Source organism: Lepidochelys kempii, chromosome 18 (genome assembly GCF_965140285.1).
Source record: "Lepidochelys kempii isolate rLepKem1 chromosome 18, rLepKem1.hap1, whole genome shotgun sequence".
NCBI lineage: Eukaryota > Metazoa > Chordata > Testudines > Cheloniidae > Lepidochelys > Lepidochelys kempii.
Window position 1 is genome coordinate 12629256 of NC_136397.1, and position 21978 is coordinate 12651233.

General features: G+C 52.6%; 2 protein-coding genes across 5 annotated transcripts; one reads left to right on the plus strand and one right to left on the minus strand.

The window, feature by feature from the left end:
- Positions 1 to 629: 629 nt before the first annotated feature.
- Positions 630 to 11322, minus strand: LOC140900257 (F-box only protein 6). 3 transcript variants are annotated; one of them, XM_073317211.2, is made up of 6 exons: positions 11215 to 11322; positions 9825 to 10104; positions 8878 to 9004; positions 8171 to 8266; positions 7476 to 7611; positions 630 to 2798 (listed from the first exon to the last, which is right to left on the minus strand). In XM_073317211.2, the coding sequence occupies exons 2-6, from the start codon at positions 10081 to 10083 to the stop codon at positions 2652 to 2654; spliced, it is 765 nt and encodes a 254-aa protein (XP_073173312.1). In that variant the 5' UTR covers positions 10084 to 10104; positions 11215 to 11322; the 3' UTR covers positions 630 to 2651. The 3 variants fall into 3 exon arrangements, with proteins under 3 accessions (XP_073173312.1, XP_073173314.1, XP_073173313.1); XM_073317213.2 differs by lacking the exon at positions 11215 to 11322 and adding an exon at positions 10894 to 11056; XM_073317212.2 differs by lacking the exon at positions 8171 to 8266 and having other exon boundaries at positions 11215 to 11320.
- On the plus strand, positions 10788 to 21404 carry FBXO2 (F-box protein 2). Of its 2 annotated transcripts, none has more exons than XM_073317215.2 (6): positions 10788 to 11279; positions 15695 to 15970; positions 17517 to 17643; positions 17736 to 17831; positions 18280 to 18415; positions 18862 to 21404. In XM_073317215.2, exons 2-6 carry the CDS (start codon positions 15721 to 15723, stop codon positions 18994 to 18996), a joined length of 744 nt encoding a protein of 247 aa, XP_073173316.1. In that variant the 5' UTR covers positions 10788 to 11279; positions 15695 to 15720; the 3' UTR covers positions 18997 to 21404. The 2 variants fall into 2 exon arrangements, with proteins under 2 accessions (XP_073173316.1, XP_073173317.1); XM_073317216.2 differs by lacking the exon at positions 10788 to 11279 and adding an exon at positions 12550 to 13800.
- The last annotated feature ends 574 nt before the right edge of the window (positions 21405 to 21978 follow it).

Below are 21978 nucleotides of genomic sequence, written 5' to 3' on the forward strand. Positions count from 1 at the left end.
TCTCTCAAGGAGAGGAGGTTCCCATGGCAAAGGTAATACAGCACCAGCCTCTTGCCTCTCTATGAAGGGTCTCTACTCCATCCTGTGTGGGAAACAATAGGCAGATGCATTGTCCATATAGCATAGGCCCATCTGCTGCTCAGCTGCTGCCGACCCCCCCCTCCCCGCCAAGTCAGGGCCCTCTTTGATGTGCAGTGCTGTTACTCTGCAAGCTGGAGTCTGTTCCTTGTCTGTGCTCCTACAAGAGGAGTTTGAGGGAGGGGTTTTTCAAAAAGCACTTGAAGTCGCTCAACTCTGTTACTATTGAAACTTATGGCAAAACTCCCATTGACTTTACTGGGAGCAGTGTAAGGGGGATTTCACTTAAGTTTATACAACACCCTTTAGAAAAAACATGGTTGCAAAAGGCCTCAAAGGGGCCCACAGAATCTTGTAGTGGTGAGGGTAGAACAGGGAAGAGCATCGTTTGACTATTGGGCCCTAGACTGTGTTGGCAAAGAAACACCTTTACTTAACTGAGCTCCCTTGATGATGAATCAGTCAGACAGCCAGCATGGAATCACCTGATGCCCTACGCCCAGTATCGGAGAGCAGAACTCCATTAGACAAAGGAGAGTAAAGAAAGAGACTAGGAATATACATATCACTTTATTCATTCCTAGTGGCTAGCCCTTAGCATAAGCACTTCAGGTGTAAGGCAGACAATTTATGAAGAGAAAAATAACCCCTCTCTTCCTCACCCTCAACTCCCTTTCGTGGGTGCTAGGATCACTCTGCACCTTCCCTCTGTCCACACACGAAAGCAATGATGCCCAGGGCTAGCGTTCTCTAGAGCTACAAACCTGGTCTCCTCAGCTTCACTTTCCTTAGTCAATCTGCAGCTGTCACCCAAGAATGAAATCAGGGTCTAGTTTCTTTCCAAGCTGTAGGAAACATGGCAAGGTGACATACAGGGGGAAGAGGGCTTAGGTCCAGTCGGTTGATTTTGTTTTCAGCATATAAAAGAGGCTGTGCAATTTTTTGTTGTTGCTTGCTTTACACACTACACAGAGAAGTCTCACCTTATTTTCCAAGGAAGCTTCTGTGGCTGCCTGGAGAACCCAGATGTTTGATTAGAGATACCAAGAAAACACTTTAATTCAGACTATTAACAGTTGGAAGCAAAGCTCTTGAAAGATTCAAAACAACCCTAGCTCCTAATTTAGGGGGAGACAGCGAGCTCGTGTTCCAAAGCAAAGTGCCACAATAAAGACTTAAAAATCCTGACAATAAAGTAGGGAAAACAACAAAAGGTCCCTGTCCACACGTGGTCCCCTGAGAGTTCCTTCAGGCCTTCACCACTGACCACAACCACACCAGTTCTCCTTCACCACCACCCTGGTTTAGTGTATTTTATGTTTACAGCAGCAGTAGACAAACTACAGGCCATATGCGGCCCGTCAGACCGTTTAATCTGGCTCTCAGCTCCCACGGGGGAGCGAGGTCGGGGGTTTGCCCTGCTCTGGCACTCCCACCAGAGAGTGGGGGCTTGCCCAGCACCGGGCAGCTCCCAGGACTCAGCTGACATGACCCCCCACCCCCTCCAGCTCCTACGTAGTACGTGGAGGCATGGCCAGGTGGCTCTGCACACTGCCCCGTCTGCAGGTACTGCCTCATTGCCGGAGCAGAACATGCTTCCGGGAGCTACTTGTGGTAAGCACTGCCCAGAGCCTGCACCCCTGAGGGTCCCCCAATCCCCTGCCACAGCCCAGAGCCCCCTCCTGCACCCTGAATTCCTCATTTCTTACCCCACCCCAGAGCCCTCATCCCCTCCCACACCCTTATCTCCAATTTCGTGAGCATTCATGGCCCGCCACATGGTTTCCATACCCCAATGTGGCCCTCAGGCCAAAAAGGTCCATTCCTGGTTTACAGCGAGCCTGCAGCATACCCTGACCCAGAAGCAAAGGGGGACAGGAGTAGTAGCAGCCAGTTCTGCCTTCCTCCAGGCTCCCCCTCTTCCTTCCATGGGTGTAGCTGCTGGAGATATTTCCACCCACCAAGCCCCTCAGCCTTACCCCCACTCAGTTAACTGGCCTCCTCTGCCAAGGGCCTGTCTTTCAATCCAAGCTCAATTAGTGTGAACAGAGGAGGAGATGAGGGACAGGGTGCTGAGTTAGCACACACTGTTACATCCTCCCCGCCCCCTCAAGCTCTTAAACCTGTGAGATATTCTATAGAAACGCTCAGTTCCTGTCCCCTTTGAAGGTCTCCTTTAAACAGGTGCTGCAGCCAAGGCCAGGCAGGTTAGACGAGGCAGATTCCTTGGCTGACAGGAGCCCCGGAGCACACGCCCTGTCATGGGAAAGACACTCAGCTGCTTGGCCTAGCTGATGTCACTGGTGAGAGATGCATGAGGAGAATGTGGAGTCGCAGGGAAGACAAGTCACTTCAGAGGGCAGAGCTTGTAGGAAGCTTGGTGTCACCCAGGAGCAGTTGCTCTTCAGACAGGGTATGAAAATACAGTCACGGAGAGGCTGGGGGCAGCAAAAAAACCAAAACGCTGACACCAGCCCAAGTCTGAACTGGAAGAGCTCACGTAGATTACCTCAAGCGCTATGAGCGGCCTTTTGATTCCAGAGCCCCGAGCCGGCACCTGCCCCATGGCCTCTCTACAGTGACATCCCTGGCTCAATGGTGATGCTGCTGTTTGTCACTCTGCACCCATACCATCCTGCCCAGAACTGGGTGTCCTGTCCTCCGTGTTGGAACAGGATGTGACGAACTCCAGCCTCATAGTTGTGGAAGGTGTAAGAGATCTGAGGGGAAAGAAAGGGGGGAAAAAAAATAATCTTTCATTGTGCCTCAGGAACTCAGCCCCAGTCCTGTGACTGTGAGCATGTCTGTACTGCAAAAATCTCAACAATAAGCCAAGGCAGCCAGTCTCAGAGGCAGGTCAGCCCAGCAAGAAGGTGGGTCTCAGAGCCTGGGCTCCCACCCAAGCGGGCTATTTTTAGCCCTGTAGCAGGAGCCCAGGTCAGTTGACCCAGGCTTTGAGATGTGTTGCTACAGCGTGGGGGGGTTTTAAACAGTATAGGCATCCCCTATGGTAAAGTAAGAGCTCTGACCTTGTGCAGAAATTAGCTCATGAACATCCTCTCTCAGCTGGAAGAGAGAGAAGCTTGTGTTGCTCTAGACAGAAGGCCCAAAAAGGTTAAAATAAAGTTCCACATCAAAAATCCAGGCCCTGTCTAGCCTGCAAGCCTCCTTGATGTCCATAGTAGGATACTAGAGACTCCAACTTCTCCCACATTCAGTTCATCATGGCAGGGGATAAGTGGTGCAGACGGGCCTGGGGCGTTTAACCACTGTTATCCTAGGCACAGCACTGGAAAGGACGTAAGCACCTTGCTAAATCAGGACCTTGAGCACAGACTCATGCTACTGCAGGTGAAGAATCATCACTTGATGGTTTCAAACCAGTTGCAGGGATTTTGACGCATCTTCCATGAAATCACCGCGGCCTGGTCTAGGTTACTAGGTTTAGGCTGCTGGTGTGCACCAACCACTGCCTATCCTGCTGGCCAGTACTGGCTCATTGTTCCCCTGTGCAGCCCGTCTGGATCCCTCGGTCATGTGTCTTATATTAGGTTGGCTGCTCTGTGGGGCAAGGCCTGTCTTTCTGTTCTGAGTTTACATCACACCTAACGCAATGGGTCCTGGTCCTTGACTCAGGCTCTGAGGCACTGTTGCAACCAACTAATGATGATGATTTCCCAGCAAAACTCGGCTTCTGTTGGCACAGCCGTGCACACGTCTATGCTCAAATCTGAGTCCTGCCAGCACCGCCCTGACCTCCCGCCAGTGAAGTTACACGAGTTCGAGTGACCTGAGCCCATCCACCTGGACTGCTCTACCAGCCCAGTGCCTGTGTGGATGCTGCATTACCTACACTGCAACCAAGAGTCCTCCAGCAACAGGCCCATGATGCCCCTGTCCCTGCAGCAGTGACCGCTCTGCTCCACGCGTTCAACCCCACGCTGCGGTGACTGGAAGCTGGCCCCCCTTTAAGCCCACCTTTGCTGACAAACCATTCTAGGGTAGACAAGGCCTGAGGCTGACGTCACTGCACCAGTTACACTGGCTTCACATTTAGGAGGTTTATCCTCCCTCCCGCCGCCGCGTTGAGAAAACATTGAAATAAAGTGAGCACCCACAAAATGCCACCTCTGAGATCTACCCTCTCTCCCAGCTACGCTGCTAGGAAAAATCAATCTTCCTCCTAAGTCTAAAGTTAAGAAAAGCAAGCAGAGAAACACCCCCCACCCTCCCTACCTCTTCAGCTCTTTATCTAAGTCATACAAAGCACACACCCAATTTCTTAATCCTTTTCTGGTCACCTTTATCAAACTTCCCTTCTTTTTCTGACAGATCAGCTCCCCTTCCCCCCTCACTCAGGGCCAGCTGCTGCTTAGCAATCACTCCTCTGGCTGCTGCCTCTCCCATCTTAAGTAAGATTGAGGCCTAAGGCAGGCACTTGAAAATACTTTCAGGAAAGAGGTACATCACAGGCCTTAAAACAAAGGGTGCAGGGAACTCAGATGCAAAATTAAAGACACACTAAAGAGAAACTACTGACATTTGACTCAGCTTGGCTTTTCTATACAAATAAAAATTTGCTTTGACAAAAAACTTATAGCAAAAAGTTCAGAGAGGATTTGGAAATGCCAGTGGAATAGCTGGTTGTTAGCGAACAGTTCCTGGCAGCATGAGCAACCCAAACAGGAAGAACTAAGAGCCTGAAAGTGAAACTAAACTGGATTCACAGCTTACACAGTGTAGAAAACAAATGACATTACAGGAGAGGGGAACAAAGATCAATTTTCAAAGCTTTTCAATTAATATGTGATGGGTGATTTGGTGCCAGAGATAGAGAAATCTGTTTACAGTGCGATTATTGTTAAATTCCTGTAGAGGCAGGTTTATTTGGAAGTATTTGGATTTTAAATTTTCTCCTTTAAGCCTTGCAAACCAACCAAACAAAAAGTTTTGCTAAAAGCAGGAGACAGAAGTGAAACTACACTGGTCTAGCTTCACATTCACCATGATGAAAAATAACCAAACTAGAACAGGAATAGGCACATTCAATTTTTAAAGTGCTCAGGTTTTAATAATAGGGTTAGCAACAGTCAGGACATTTGTTTAAAACATAAAATAAAAATGATTCCTCTGACAATTGCATTGTCTACACTGGGAATTACCCTGACTTCAATCAGTTGTGGCCAGCAGCCAGCCTACATGCTCAAGAGCAAACCCTCCTATACACAAGGAAAGCTGCAAAGTCAGGGCTAATACACAGAACAGACGCGGCCAGTGCCCCTTAAATTTAGGGTTTATCTACACAAGAAAGTTGTTCCAGTATAACTTAAAATACTCCGGTGTGCTCTTACTCTGGTTTAAGAGTAACAGCCGTGTTAGTCTGTATTTGCAAAAAGAAAAGGAGTACTTGTGGCACCTTAGAGACTAACCAATTTATTTGAGCATGAGCTTTTGTGAGCTACAGCTCACTTCATCGGATGCATACCGTGGAAACTGCAGCAGACTTTATATACACACAGAGATCATGAAACAATACCTCCTCCCACCCCACTGTCCTGCTGGTAATAGCTTATCTAAAGTGATCATCAAGTTGGGCCATTTCCAGCACAAATCCAGGTTTTCTCACCCTCCACCCCCCCACTCTCCTGCTGGTAATAGCCCATCCAAAGTGACAGCTCTCTACACAATGTGCATGATAATCAAGGTGGGCCATGTCCAGCACAAATCCAGGCTCTCACCCCCCCCCTTTTTTTTCCCCCGGGGACACACACACACACACTCACTCTCCTGCTGGCAATAGCTCATCTAAACTGATCACTCTCCAAGTTTAAATCCAAGTTTAACCAGAACGTCGGGGGGGGGGGGGGAGTAGGAAAAAACAAGGGGAAATAGGCTACATTCATAAACCAGTCGGAGAACACTTCAATCTCTCTGGTCACGCAATCACAGACATGAAGGTCGCTATCTTAAAACAAAAAAACTTCAAATCCAGACTCCAGCGAGAAACTGCTGAATTGGAATTCATTTGCAAATTGGATACTATTAATTTAGGCTTAAATAGAGACTGGGAGTGGCTAAGTCATTATGCAAGGTAGCCTATTTCCCCTTGTTTTTTTCTACCCCCCCCCCCCGACGTTCTGGTTAAACTTGGATTTAAACTTGGAGAGTGGTCAGTTTGGATGAGCTTTTGCCAGCAGGAGAGTGAGTTTGTGGGTGTGTCCTCGGGGAAAAAAAGGGGGGGGTGAGAAAGCCTGGATTTGTGCTGGACATGGCCCACCTTGATTACCATGCACATTGTAGGGAGAGTGGTCACTTTGGATGAGCTATTACCAGCAGGAGAGTGAGTTTGTGTGTGTATGGGGGTGAGAAAACCTGGTTTTGTGCTGGAAATGGCCCACCTTGATTATCATGCACATTGTAGGGAGAGTGGTCACTTTGGATGAGCTATTACCAGCAGGATAGTGAGTTTGTGTGTGTGGTTTTTGGAGGGGGGTGAGGGGGTGAGAGAACCTGGATTTGTGCAGGAAATGGCCCACCTTGATTATCATGCACATTGTGTAGAGAGCTGTCACTTTGGATAGGCTATTACCAGCAGGAGAGTGGGGGGGTGGAGGGTGAGAAAACCTGGATTTGTGCTGGAAATGGCCCAACTTGATGATCACTTTAGATAAACTATTACCAGCAGGACAGTGGGGTGGGAGGAGGTATTGTTTCATGATCTCTGTGTGTATATAAAGTCTGCTGCAGTTTCCACGGTATGCATCCGATGAAGTGAGCTGTAGCTCACGAAAGCTCATGCTCAAATAAATTGGTTAGTCTCTAAGGTGCCACAAGTACTCCTTTTCTTTCTGGTTTAAGAGTGGCTTATCTGTTTAGTTTAGTTAGATTAGGAACAGGTTTAAAACAAACCAAAATAGTGTCTACACAGTGTTTTGCCCCAGTTTAACTATAATGGTTTAAGAGCCAATTCAAAATTAAACTGGGGCAACTTTCTTGTTTAGACAAGGCCCTCGAAACCTCATGATAAAGTTGGTCGAGGTTCAAGAAGTAGTTTTGCTCCATTCTCAATCAGAAGAATGTCCACACAAAGCACGAGGGACCTGACTGGTCATGTTCTCTATTCGCTAGGCATTTATTTCACCCCTCCATGTTGAAATAAATGCGGGAAGCGCTGAGCATCTGCAATCCCTACTGAACCTAGCTCACTCTCACACAGCTGTGTGGCTTCTGCAGGGCCACTACGGAATAACTTTAGGGCTGGATGCCCACAGAGAGCAGATGTGCTGGGGAAGAAGGACCCATTGTTATCCCGCCACTGTTCAGATTAGAGTCACATGTTAGAAACACGGCACTGATTTAAAGCTGCTGCCCACACAGCTACTCCCTGGATTCCTCACCTCTCTCCACTCAGCATCACTCCATTGCTCTATGACCACTGGTTCGGGTCGGAACTCGTGAAGGACGATGTAGTCTGCAGAGAGCAGCTGCACAGAGAGTTCATAACAGCACCCACAGTCAAACCTGGCAGCATACCTGGAGAGACAGAGAGAGGTCAGGCACTGGGAAGATACACACACCTGCCGGGACAGTCACCCTTCTGGGGATGCCCATTGCCAGAGACAAGCCATCCCTGCTCTTGGCATGGCAAGGGTCAGTCATTTTATACAGGGACTCGGAAATGGAGCTGAAGCCTACCAGTGAGATGGGAAAGCCAGCGTGCGCCCCATATCTGTAATGGCATCACCAGTTCTGTAGTAACCCAAAGGTGGGATTACTATTACCTAGCATTTTTCTTCAGAGTACCTCAAAGAGCTGTACAGACCAGGGAGTATCATCATGCCCTGGAGGGGAAACTGAGGCACGGACATCATGTGAGCCAGTGACAGAATTCTGGAGTCCTGGCTCTGTGACTTTCAACACTAGATCATGACCCCTTCCAGACTTAGGAACAGAACCCAAGTCTGACTTGTTCTTTATTAAATCTTTACAGTCCCTGGAGGTAGAGTCAAAGAACTCCACTGATGTCATCCCAGCTGAAATCCAGAGTCGTCCTGGCATATGCAGAGAGCCTAGTTCTTATGCATGCACTCACCAGTCCTTGACCATAATATCAGGCCGTATTTCATCCATCAGCTGATCCCAGTAACCCTCTTTCTTTAGGTTAATGAGCTGAGACTTTAGACACTTCCTGGGAACAGATCATGTAAGTTTTTAGCATCACATGCAACTTGTATTTGAGCCTACTTCTTCGTCTCTCCACTGGAGTTTAGTGGTTCTCTTTAGTTAAAGCCCAGGGCTCATCCCCAGATTAGTAACACCCAGGTACCATGCGGTACATGCTGCTAGCCCAGACAGCACATGGTGTCATGCAGCAGACATCCTGCCCACTCAACAGCAGCTAATCCTCACTTTTGACCCCTACTCAACTGCTTTCATTGAGGGTCGCTGGACCCAGACACACACACAGAGTCCGAATCCAACTGTCCCACAGGTTTGGAACAAACTTCGTTCCATTTTACCGGCAAAGGACTGCGAGGAAAGCTTCTGTCTAGGTTATAACCCATTTCCCAAACCTTTACACAAGCTGTTTGGCCAATGCTTCTATCAGAAGAGAAACAAAAATCTGATCTGTGAGGAGCTTCCCGTCTCCACCAAAAAACCTCTACTGGTTTTATAGCCATTGGGTGCCCCTGAGACACTGCCTGGGTGGCAGTATGCCTCCACCCATTGTCAAACAAACAGCCAGGGTGCCCTCTTCCCTCCAGGCCCAGTTTCAGAGCACGAGAATCTGATTCTTACCCATAAGAGGTGACAAAATATTTGCGCACTTGTGGGCTGGGAAAGTCTCTTCCGTGATGCCCAGGCAGGTCCTCAACTTTCCATTTATCTCCCTCGTTCGGTTTCAGATTCCAGAACTCAAAGCTCTCTAGGAAGGGATCAGAAAGGGGACAGTGAGGCCACGCAACAGAGGGCTAATCCCCAAAAGGGAGAGAAGGGTCAGAGAACGTGAAGTTTTCAGCCCCCACCTCAATTTTCCGCAAGCATCTAGTTTTCACTTTAAAAAGTGAGTGGCGGGGTGGGAGGTGGCAGCTTTGTCCCCGGGATATCGCAGCAGACTGGGAATCCATTCCCAGTGATTTCGAGGTGTATTTAGTTTCTCTGCTGCAGAGTCTCCTCCAGCCTAATCTACCCATTTCTTCCATGGGCGAGCCTGGCCGTCAGCCAGCACTCCCTCTAAACAGCAGCACTCACTCACAGCCAAGTGCTGGAGCACAGACCAGGCCCCCCAGCAAACCGACGTGCTGCCGCCCCTTTACATCAGCCTCGTACCAAAGGCTCCCGCTACGCACTTCCACAGGAGCGCGAGCCTGCCCAAACCCCTTCGCCTATCCTAGAGCGACCTAAGGATCAATTCCCCACTGCTCAGCTGCACTGGGGCCAACGCAGGTTGGGGGGAGTGGAAGGACCAAGGGTGCAGCAGCCGATGATTTTATCACCGTGTCATTTAAACTGGCATCCCACTTGCATGCTGTCGAGGCCCTGCCTATGCTGGAGATTTGTCCTGGTTACAGGTGCAGCTTTACCAGCCTACGCTAGTGGTTACACAGATGGCTGTAGCCAGGGCAAATCCACAGCACAGGCGAGGCCCGAAAGATTAGGCCTTGGGCAAGGCTATGAACTGACCAGCCTCCTAGCTGCTGGGGAATTCCCCTCCCACCCCCACTTTCCCATAAAAAGGAACAAACCTTCAGCACAGGGATTTTTGAGTAAGTTTTTCTTCAGGCTGCAGAGGAAGTAGAAGATCTTCCAGTCCTGGATAGTCTTGTCCCACTTCTCATGATTAAAACCCTCCCGCTGGCACTTGCGTTTCCACACAGTGGCTAAGTTGATCACATCCCGCCACAGGACACAGACAAGCCGGCAGTTACAGATCAGCTCCCGGGCGGGGACCAGGGAAAAGAGTTCCACCAGGACATCTTCGGGCAGGTCACCGATGTTTGCCATCTTTCTTTGGGCCCCAGCAGCCTGTAATACAGGCCAGGGAGAGAGTCACCAGGCACGTTCTGCCCAGAAAGGGTGTGAACACAATAAGCAGAGCAGGTCTCCCATTGAATTGTGGTGAGAGAAGGGAAAGGCAGGAGGAGGAAAGGGAGTTAGGACATGGAAGTCAGATTTATAAAGCACTGCACTAGGCAGACATCCCAGAGTGCTGCACTGAGGCTGTGGCTACACTGGCAAAAATGGAACCTGATAGCCACCAATATCTCTCACCAAGGGTGAACTGTGGTCCCATTTATGCAAGGCTCTTAAAGCCAGATATTTAGGTGTCCAAAATGCAGATGGGGCTTAGCTGGATGCGTGAGCCCCTACAGGAGTCAGGCATCTAACCTGCATAGGTGATTCTGAAACCCCCCCACGGCATCTATGTCTTTAGGCTCTTCCAAATTTCTGAACATCTGGCCCTTAGGCCACCGCTACATTGGACTTTGAGCCATGTGCTAAAGAGAAACTCCATTCAAAGGTGGGGGTGGGGGGGAGGCGAAGTTGCCCTGCGATTGGGGCTGTGGCAGGCGTGCCTTGCGGGAAGGGGGGGGGGGGAATCTGTTTTTGTTTTTTTGTTTTTTGCATTTCCAAGCTGGTACCATTAGTTGGCGCCTGGGAAATGTGTCAGGGTGCCCAGCACCTCCCGGGGGGGGGGGTGCCCAGCACCTCCCGGGGGGGGGGTGCCCAGCACCTCCCGGGGGGGGGTGCCCAGCACCACGGGCTCCCTTCGGCCATGCAAAGCGCCCTCCCCGCCCCCGGAGCCCGACTCACCCCCGCAAGGGATCCCGGCCCCCAGCCCCATACACGGGCAGCAGCGGGGCCCCCTCGCCCCCGGCTCCTGCCCAGCTGCCGGGCGGAGAAACCCTGTCTCCGCCCGGCCGGGCCAGGCTGCCCCAGCCGCTTGCAGCCGAGCTCCGGGCCGCCGCCTGCGTCTCCTCCCCCGGGTTAGGGCCAGGAAGTGCGAACCGACCCCTCCCTTCGCGGGGCCCAGACCTCCCTCCACCCCGGCGGAGCGCCCGCCCCGATCCCCGGCTCCCACCCCCGCGGGGCGCCCCCGGAGCCCCGCTTCCCTCCTGCCCCGCGCCAGCTCACCGCCCGCCAGATCCCGGCGTCCAGGAGCCGGGGCCAGCTGCCGCGGCCGCCCGAGGAGAAGGAAGGTAAAACTGCCGGTGTGCCGCGATCGTCACGCCGGCCCTGAGCTCCCTCTGGCGGTCAGCCAGCCCTGGTCTCTCCTTTCTCCTCACAGTCACCTCTTCAGGGCAGGGGCTGGTCTTTGTACAGCACCGAGCGCACCGGGGTCGTGGGCCACGACTGGGGTTCCTGGGCGCTACCCCAGCCCCCCTAAACCATAAAGCTGAAGAGCGAGAAAGGGAGACGGGCTGGGTACTACAGGGACAAGCACCCAGGGCGCAGCTACGCTAGGAACTCCTGGCAGCTTGGCTAGGTCGGACAGGGTACCATGAGGCGTGACTAGTGGGGGGCCTGTCTGCCAGCGGGTGTAGACGCAGGTATACAGGCTCACTTTTGTTGATACAGGTTAGGGGGCCTGCAGGTCGGGGTGGGAGGTGACTGCAGGCCCCCTAACCTGTACCAGCAAAAGTGAGCCTGTATACCTGCGTCTACACTCGCTGGCAGACAGGCCGGACACTAGAGGCGGCTGTGCAGACAGAAGTGCAGGGACGCTGATAGAGGCGTGCTTGGCCAGTATCGCCGTACCACGCTGCAAATCACTGCTCGCGTAGACTTGGGCCAAGCTGGGTGGACAGCCGGGGGGGCACCCTGCATAGTACCCACAGCGTCTGTTATCACTTGGATCTGGCTATTCGGGTATAGGAATCTGCTTCATCTCAAGGAAAAATGTACTTTAACAGGGAGGAATTAAAGTTACAAGAGGCAGAAGAATAAAACCAAAATGAAGGGAAAAGTTTCATTATTAAAAAAGAAAAAAAACCTTCAGACAGAGGGAACCATTTTTGTGAGTTATGTACGCAAGTAATTATTGTTCTTGCCCAACCCTCTGCCATGGACTGAGAGCTCCTTGGAGCAGAAGTGTTTGGAAAGCGTCTAGCACAGAGTGGGCATTCACTCAACTAAAGAACAAGAAACATGATTTAGATAAATGAGAGTAAGGGGATGTCTAGGACCAAAAAAAAAAAAAAAAAAGTTATAAACAAACCCCTCTCCACCCCCGTAGCTGCTAATCACACTTGGATGATTAGGAGTGAAATCATTTTACAAACCCAGTTTACTTTTCACCATCGATACCAAAACCAATCAAAATGCTAAGTGCCTAGGAGCTGTAAAGATTTGCTCTTAACAAAACTGAATCTCCACATCATGCTCTTACTGTAAACGCTGACCTTCCTGTGGCCCTGTGGCTAATCACTGTCACTTGGCGCTGGCTTTACTGGGCAAAGCACTGAGCACATTCCTGAGCCCTGCATGCAGAAGGACAAGAGTTACGGGGCCCATTCTCTTTCCGCCCGTCACTCGACTTGGACCAGGCAACTAGTACAGGCTCAGCTCCTGAAAGCACTTATGCACACTAGTAATTCTATGCATGTGAGTAGGTCTCCTGCAATCACAGCTGCAGGCATTTGACCTTTCTGAAAAGGAGTCCCAAGGGGTCTCAAGTTGGGCACCCAAAAAGTGGAGGTGCCCACAAGTTCACGGCTGCTTTGGAGAATACGGCTGCTTGCCTGCCGCTGGGGAGGAGAGAGGAGCGTGAGACAGTGGGAGGAGGCGGAAACAGGAGTTGAGGCATGGTTATGCAGATCTCCAAAGGGGATGAGGAGAGCCCCAAACGGATGTAGAAGACGACAGTAAGGCAGGGGGCAGATTCGAGAAGGGAATGTCAGTTGCATTTAGAGATTGAATTTACTCATGTGGTTCATTGTTAACACAAAACAGAGTCTGTGAGGATGAGCTGCCGGGTCTTAGCCTCTCCCATTCCCTAGTAGCTGGGTATGGAAGGTGGCATTGGCCTACACCCCAGCTGGGATTTCTCTTTGCCCCTAGAGAGCCAGACCCTACGGGAGCCTCCTTCTATCTAATCTATCTAGCTGTTTATACCACCCTCAGCAGTGTGGTACATGAGAACCTGCATCTCACAGCCACCGGGTGCCCCCCAGCCAGTGCTCAAAGTGGGCAAGCACCTCCAATGCTGCAGCGCAGAGCGTCAGGGATAGATCCGGGGTACAGCTGGAGTGAGCCCTGTACAGCACGCCCTATTTGGCCCCTCACATTAACGTGCAGTTTGGTCTCCCCTTGCCCTGGGCTCTTGTATGAAACACCTAATGCCGGGGCAATACAGGGTGGCAAAGGGCACGTTCATCCTCCCAACACCCCGGGAGGTAGGTGTAAACACCCCGTCCCCCTTTGACTGGTCAGGAGGCAGAGTGACTTGCCCAAGCTCACACAGAGCCTGAATTAGAAATCAGGAGTCCCTGTCTCCCAGACTCACGCACACCCCGCTAGGTAACACTCTAGCCAGGTCAGCAATATCCCAAGAGCCAATACCCGAGAGCCTCCTGGATTGCAGCGGATGATGCGCTGCCCCTTTAAGAGAGGAACCCCTTCTGCCAGCTCCATGCTCTAGCAGAGCGAAGCCAGCATTAGTTACTTGCCTGCGACAGACCGATCCAGAACGGTGCAGCCGTCTCAGGAGCAGCAAGTGAGGTAGGAGCGTCTCAGCATCTCCTGTCCCTCTCTCCCTGCAGGGCTGCGATGCTGCTGGAGAGGCTGCAGCACCCTTGCTGTGTTACGGGCGTTGTTAGGACAGGTGCTTTAACCCTGCAGTGCTCCTGCTCTCTTTGCAAGGCAGAGAGTACAGCTTTAAGGCTTGTGCAGATAGGGGAACAAGGCACAGGAAAGGTTTGGGCAGAGGAGACCAGGATATGCCCCCCAATAGGGAAAGAACTGGAATCGGAAGTTGTTCAGTTCATTATGGACTCAGGTTAAGTGAAGGGGAGACTCTTGGGAAGGGGACAGGGGAGGACGTGAAAGCAGGGCGGGGGCCGAGACTCGGGCAAGGCGGTGAAATTGAAGGAGAACCGATGAGTCTGGCTAGTCCGGAGACGCAGTGAGCTTGTCAGGGAGGGTGCAGCAAAGCTGCTGCAGATGATGAAGTCAGCAGGGACTGCAGCCTGCGTGATCCGAGTCTGGCTTGTTCTGCCCTTCAGGAATTTCCTTCATGTTAAACGCTGAGCTTGTAACTTGGCTGGGTGGCAGGGTGCTGATACAGCCCCTCGTAGCTGTGGAATTTTGCCATCTGATGCCAGTGCAGGGCAGACGGGAGACACCTGGAGCTCTGAGCTTTTGGGTTCAGAATACCAACAGCAATGGCCTCTGCATCCTGCCCTGCCTTACTCAAGTGACAGCACTTCGTGGGGGGGGCCTGGCTGTATAATGCTGACAAGGTTTCTCCAAATGGCATGCCAGGTTTGCCCACTTGGTTCCATTTGCTCCCAGCAGCACTCAGAAGATGGACAGAATAGAGCCTAGCGCTAGAAGAAAGCGATGATTTGCTCCTGGCCAATCTGGTCAGGTCCTCTCCAGACTGCACCTTGCTGCAGCCTCAGCTGCTTCTCAACAGCAGGAGTCAGATGGGATAAAAGCACCGTCATGGTGCATCCCATATGAATGATGTGGTCTGGAACCCGCACACTCATCTCTGGTTACTCCGTTGCAGTTGGCTCCAAAGGCTGGGCCTGCAGGGGTGGGCTCGGCTCAGTGACAAGGAAGGTTTCCGAGTCCACACACTGAAGCAGGGCGAGTGCTAAGGGACACTTCTGACCCTGTTGTTAGGATTCCTAGGCTTTGGAGGGAGGACTGGAGAGTCAGAGGGGACTCGTTTGAGATATGTGACATTACACAAAGTGCATCACTCTGTCCTGTCCTGTCACATGAGAGCAAAGGGGCCACTGTGATATGAAGGGCTTGCAAATTTCGAACGCACCCAACTAAATCTGACGCATTGTCAAGGATTTACATGGCGTCCATCACCATGGTATCTTGGCACCATTACATGGCATACACCAAGACATTAGTCATCTTATGAAGGGAAACCCAACACCCGGATGCCTGCAGCTTTTCATCTGGAAGTGAATCCATTAGCAAGGCCAGGTGTCTTGCAGCTCTTGCTACAAACAGCCAGGTTCCTGCATAAGCAAATTTCTGGAAGGATTGCACTCCCGAGGCACAGGCTGGCTAGTGAAAATGCCCAACCTCAAGCACTCACAGGCTTCACCCGTGGGCTGTTACATTTTAATTTTCTGTTACTTCACTGTTGCCAGAAGTCAGAGGCTTCAATAAGAAAGTTCTTGCAGTTCTGTAAGAACTTAATATAGGAATAACCTAGTCTCATGTTTCAAGGTACAAGATGCTCAATGGTCAGGAGGAATTCGTTCCCCCTTGGACACTAGTGCGTGATGACACTGCTGCAAGATGGGCTGGGTTGTCTTTTCCCCCTTCTTCTCAGGCTGCAGGCATTGGCTAATGCCAAAGGTGGGATACCAGCCCCAATGGACCAATTACCTGCTCAAGGGTATAACTCCTCTCCCCTTGTTTTCAGAGAGCTCCGCCCAGCCTGGCCGGAGGATGGACTCCCTCCCTGAAGCCGTCCTGATCCAGATCCTGGCCTCCATCCCCGCGGTGGAGCTGGTGCTGGCGTGCCGCCTGGTCTGCTGCCAGTGGAAGAACCTCGTGGACGGAGCAGCTCTCTGGACCCTGAAGTGCCAGCAGGAGGGCTTCACCGGGGCAGAGCCTAAAGAGGAGGCCGAGAACTGGCAAACATTCTACTTCCTGAGTAAGAGGAAGAGGAATTTAATCAAGAACCCCTGCGGCGAAGGCGAGTGACTGAACTTTGTAACACCCTCGCCCGGCGAGGGGAGGACTGGGCTGGTTCCTAAGCATTGTGCAGCTCTGGTCACTTTAAGAGGCCCTGGGTTGGGATGAGATGCAGCAGCTGTCTCACTGCATGTGAGACTAAATCAACAGCAGCTGGCCTGGGGGTTCCATTAACAGGGATGGTGGCCAGGTGTTGGATCCTCTTTACACAAGCACCTGCTGGGATTTCCAGGAGGGGGCACGTGCTCAGGTCCACGTGGTTAGCGGCCACTGCAGCATAACAACATCACCGCCATCTGTGGTGCTTAACCCTTCCCAAGCCCTGTAAGCCACCCTCCCCGACAACCTGGGAGCTTCCACTCCAGCTTACAAAGAGGAGGAAGGACGAGGTGCTGGTCAAGGCACAGGACTGCAGGGTCTGAGACCTGGGTGCCTTTTGGTTCTGCTTCGGATTCAGTGGCAATTCACTTACAGGGTTGGTTTCAAAGGGTCTCCATTGGGCCAGGATTCTGCATAGGGTTTGGTTACTATTGGGGTCTCAAAACAAAAACGACAAGGGGAATTTTCAAAGGAGAACATGGGCAGTGCTTGTTTGAAAAATCTGCTTTTAAATGATGTACCCAAGGCTACACGGTGAGTTTGTGGCAGAGTTTAGAGCTCAAGAACCCCTGGTTCCTGCTCTGCCTACAGACCACTGGATCACGCTGCTTCTGGCTGTATCACTCACCAACAGTTGAGCAGATCTGCTCCCAACTTTCCAATATAATTCTGAAAATGCTCAAGCCAAAAGGGTGGTGGTGGTGGATCTTTTGGTCTGTTCTGACCACGTTAGAGGAGGGTTTAAACAAGGCTAAGCAAGGAATCCTGGCTCCAACTTTACAAAGAAAACCTCTCTCTCTTATGAACGCTTTAAGAAAGCTTTAAAAATTTTAATGAGCTTGTCCCTACTGATGCCAAGTGTTAGCTGTGTGCATTTGATTTCAGCTTGGAGAAGGAAACGGATCAGTCCTCTCCTGCACTAATCCACTGTGGCAGCCCTGGGAATGTTGAAATACAATAAACAGAGTTTTCATTGGACTTGTTTAAATGATCACAGAACCATTACGATCAATGTTGGGGTTTGTAAAAACTTGTTTTGTTTTTTTTTACCAACCTGGCAATTTGGTCTAAATCTGACCCCACAAGCATCTCTCTAAGGCCTGGCCCACACACAAAGTCACAGCAATTTAACGTCACACCTGTAGTTTAATCGTTGTAATATGTACCTAGACCAGCCTGAAATGCTGGGCAGGGTTCTCTAGCGAAGGGAGGCTGCTAAGGCAATGATCAGAGCAGTGGTGCAGAGAATCGAGGGCCAGATTACAACCGTCCTACCAAACAGTACCTTGCACTGCAGATAGTCAATGGGCTCGCTTGTGGAGTAAAGCACAACACAAGTCAAACTCCTTGCCTGGATCTGTTAAAGAAATCTCCACGTAGGAAGGTGAAAGATTTTTGAAGCCACGTGACTGTAACCCAGAGCCTCTCTCTTGTTCTGCTACCTGCAGAGAATTTAGAGCACTGGGGGGAAGTGGAGAACGGAGGTGATGGCTGGAAAATTGAGGACCTGCCGGGAGACTTTGGAAAAGAATTTCCCAGTGATGGAGTCCACAAATACTTCGTCACCTCCTACGAGTAAGGCTGCCCCCTTCTCTGGCTGGGTTCTACCCGACGCTGGCATATGAGGAAACAAGGCTGCGCTCACCCAGTAACCTCTTGTCTTCCAGGTGGTGCCGCAAGTCTCAGGTCATCGACCTCAGGGCTGAGGGTTACTGGGAGGAGCTGATGGACACAACCCAGCCTAAAATTGTGGTAAAGGACTGGTAAGTAGGGGGGTTGCGGTTGTGCTGGGCTGGCAGGGAGAGAGGGGAAAGGCCAAGGGAAGCAGAGAGAGGGAGATGAGGAGAGGCCAGAGCTGTGTCTACACTGGGCTTCTTTGACCCCTATTTTCCACCATAGCTTACATGGGTATGGATCCATCAGTGGTAGCAGAGGTGGCAGGTTAGTGCTCCGTGCCTCTTGCAGACACACCGAGGAGAACACCAGCCCCGTGTCTACACCAGCGCTCCCCCACAGCGAGCAGCGGTGGGAGCCTGGAACAAGCTCACAGTAATCCAGGCAGTTGGGGCTTTGCTTTCTGGACATGGCTTGCCCCTGTCTGTGCTTGCCGTAGAACGGTGCCCAGCCTGGGCCCAGCCGCGCTACTCAGCACCGGGCCTGTTTGTGGAGTGGCCGCGAGGGGTGAGGCTGGCAGCTCGGGTCTCTTTGCAGGTACGCGGGTCGCAGTGACGCCGGCTGCCTCTACCAGCTGCACGTGAAGCTGCTGTCGGAGCACGAGGACGTCCTGGCCGAGTACCAGAGCGACACGGTCGCCATTCCGCAGGACAACGCTGCCAACTGGACCGAGGTGAGTCCCGGCGAGCGGCTGGGCAGAGCCAGGGCAATGGGACAGGGCAGTGCATGCCCGGGGCCACAAGCAAAGCCGGATGGGAAGGGGCTTCCCTTGGTGAGCTCAGCTATGAAAGGAGCAGGATGGGGTGAAGGCTGGGTGTGTGGGGGGGTCTCCCTCCTCTTGTGCAGCTGTGACCATGAGGCTGGGTTCCATGGAGCTCAGTGACCTGCCAACCCACCCACCTGAGTGGGTGGGGGAGAGGGAAGTGGCCCGGAAGGGGAAAGCTGCTGATGGCCCCAGTGTAGCAGTGGGGCCCGAAGACCCTCAGATAGTCCATCTCCCTATAGCAACTAGTGACCCCATCCCCGCAGGGCTGGGTTCAAAGCCTCACTCCTCAAGGGGAGATTCAGGGGTGGTTTGTGACTTCCAGGAAGCCATTGTGTCTCGCTCTGCCCCCTCAGCTCTCCCACACCTTCTCCGACTATGGGCCCGGGGCTCGCTTTGTGCGCTTTGAACACGGAGGCCAGGACACACTCTTCTGGAAAGGATGGTACGGGGTCCGCGTGACCAACAGCAGCGTGATGGTGGAGCCCTAGCCAGGCCATGGCCCCTCAAGCTAGACCGGGTCCCGTTCACCACAGCTGACCCTTTGGGTCCTCCATGGGCTTTGGATGGTTTCTGCATGACGCTGCTTCCAGAGACGAGGCGGGAGCGCCAGGCTGAGAGTATATAACTACGTGTGTGTGTGTGTCCCATCTTTCCTCACTGGGTTATGCAGAGTCTGGGAATAGCTGGTTTGGGGTCCATTAATGCACCAACCCTTAGAAAGCTTTAAAAAAACCTCACTGCTCTCTCCTGCCCCACTCGCCCGACGCCCTTTCAGCCACCCCCAGCGTCGCTTTGGAGTGGTGCCAAGGTTGGAGTAGGGGGAACGAGCGAGCTGGCTATAAATAATCCCAGGACCCTCCCTCTCCTTTGGGCTGACGTCACCTCAGACCCTAAACCTCCCTCCCCAGCAGCTGCGCTGAACAGTGACTCTCACGGTGCCACTTACCAGCATCAGATACAGTCCATTTTGAGAGGGATGCAGGCTTCATCTTTTAGACGCTTCAAGAGAGAGGCATGGCCCTATGGTCTCAACACAGGACCAGGAAGCCCCGAGTCCCAGTTCTGCCACTGAGCCCCTCTGTGGCCTGGGGCAAGTCACTTAGCTTCTCTCCCCATCTATAACAACAACAGTTGCCTACCTCCTGGGAGAGAGAGCTCGTTAAAGTTTGCATTGCTGGGTGGCTGGTTTCTTTATTATTAATAATAATAATGCAAAGCAGCAGAGAGAGGAGGGTGCCTTTTGTCTTAGGCTGGGCTCAGGAAGGGAACATAGAGATGAAGGTGGAGACTGCCCTGGAGCCGTGTCTAGTTTGTTAAAAATGAAGCATAAGCCAAAGTCTGGAGAGAGACCAGGACCTGAGCCCAGGCAGATCAGCTGGAAATAATCCAGATGGGAGAGAGAGAAAGTGTGAATGGAACGAGATCCAGCTTCCCCAAGGGGCCTCTAGACTGGGCTAAATCCTGACCTCAGGCTCTCACTTTTTGTAGGCAGGACAGGGGGAGGTTTTTAGAGGAACCCTCCTTTCAAGAACATCTTCTGCCTCATCCCTTGGGAACCTTGGCTCTCTCTCCCAGCCTCCTCTGCGTGCTGCACCCCACGTACCAGGGAAGGGAATACATGAGAGCCGCTATCTCAGCTGACACACCAGGGATTGAACCAGGGACCACCAGAGCTCAAGGTGTGACCGGCTATCCTTGAGCTACAGCCCCAAGGCTCCTGGGTGGGAAGGGCGGTAACAGGTTCACATCCTCTGCAAATCAACTTCACTCATGTACCCCGCTCTGCCCCACCTCCATCTGCCCCTGCTCTTCTCCATCCTCCTCATCTCTCCCCTCTGCTCACTCCCCTTTTCATGCTAGCCCCTGTGCCCCCCCCCCAAGTGCCCTCACTCTCCTCCTCTGGGGGACGTTCTCCTGGACTCCCCCCTCTGACGCCTCTGGAATTTCTTGGGCTTGAAGCTCCTGGGGATGGTATCTGTGGGATGCAGCCCAGGCTCTGATGTCGCATGCTAGAGATAACAGGTGGAAGGGAAGGCCGGGCAATGCAGAAAGTCACATGCTCCAGAGCCTAAGAACCCACTGCAGCCTCTGAGCACTGCCCAGGGCCTGCAGCGAGTCCCGTGCTAATCAGGCTTTTGGAGCCCAGAGAAGCTGCTGCTAACCGCCATCTACCCAAGGATGAGACTTGGCTGTTTCCACGGGGCCTCTGGAAACACAGATCCACCTCGAAGGCACACGCCTATGTGCCAGGAAACACGTACGTGCATCCTCCCCCTTCCTGCCTCTTGACACAGCCTTGGGCCACGCCCACAACACCGAACAGAAAGTCCTAAACTTAGCTGAGCGGAGACTAGCCCCCCACCACCCGGCAACCAATCCTAGTGGAAGAGCCTAGGCGGCCCCTTCCCTTAAGCAGGCTGAGTGGGTGGCTGGAGAGAAAGTGTGTCCTCTTTGCCTCTGCTGTCAGGACAGTGCACCCATAACCCCTAGCACCAAACTGTGCCATTAGCCAATGCAACACGCTCGTGTTTCTTTTGCAAAAGGCAAGAGCAGTGCTTAATCTGGGACAGGGCGGCACCTCTGGGCTTGGCAGTTCAGAGCCCAGAGACGCTGGGGCAGCTCAAAGAGGGAGTTCAGAGCCCCAGCACTGCTGGCCTTGCCATGTCAGTTATGGAAGTAAAACAATTGCTTGAGCCCCGGCCCCTCTTTCATTACAAAGGAAGCCCTGGGCAAGCGCTTCTGAGCCGCCACCTCGTGTGTCCGGCCTTCTGTCAGGCTCTCTGCAAGTTGCTGCACCTGGACACGTGGGCCTCTCTTGCATCCTAGGCCCCTGTCCCAAGCGGATGGTCTCTCTGGCTGAAGACCACAAATAAAAGCACTGTGTGTATGAGCCCCGCCTGGAGGGTGTGTCTGTGTCTCTGGGCTCAGCATGCTTTCCTCCTGTGATACATGGGTGGGGCTGGGCTATGGCAGCTGCTTCCAGCCAAAGGGTGCGGGGCCAGGATGCCTGCCTCAATGCTGGATCCCCCACAGGGAGGGCCCATGCCAACATCCCAGCTATACCCGTCCCCTTAAGGAGCAGGCTATGCTTGGGCGAAGGGGCCGGGGGGCTGGGACAGCACAGCTGCCGGTCTGGGGCCAGCAAGAACTTTTCACTCAGCACGTCCCGTCCCGTCCCCTCGGCTCCAGGAGCCAAGACACAGTTCGTACAAAGGGCTCACCTCGGGCTGTGAGCTGGCCCCTGCCGAATGGGAGACGAGGCTCTGTCTGCTCAGAGTCTGAGACCTCTTGCCACCTGCCTCCCTGGCTGGGCCCCGACTCCCCTCCCTTGCTTCACAACTTTGCCCTAGTTGGGGGACTGAAGCCTGGTGTTAACTCCCTGCTTGCTGGGTAGGTCTCTGTACCCGGCCCTACTGCACACAGGGGCTCTCTCAGCTGCTCAGCACGGTGCTAGTCAATATCCAGCCCAG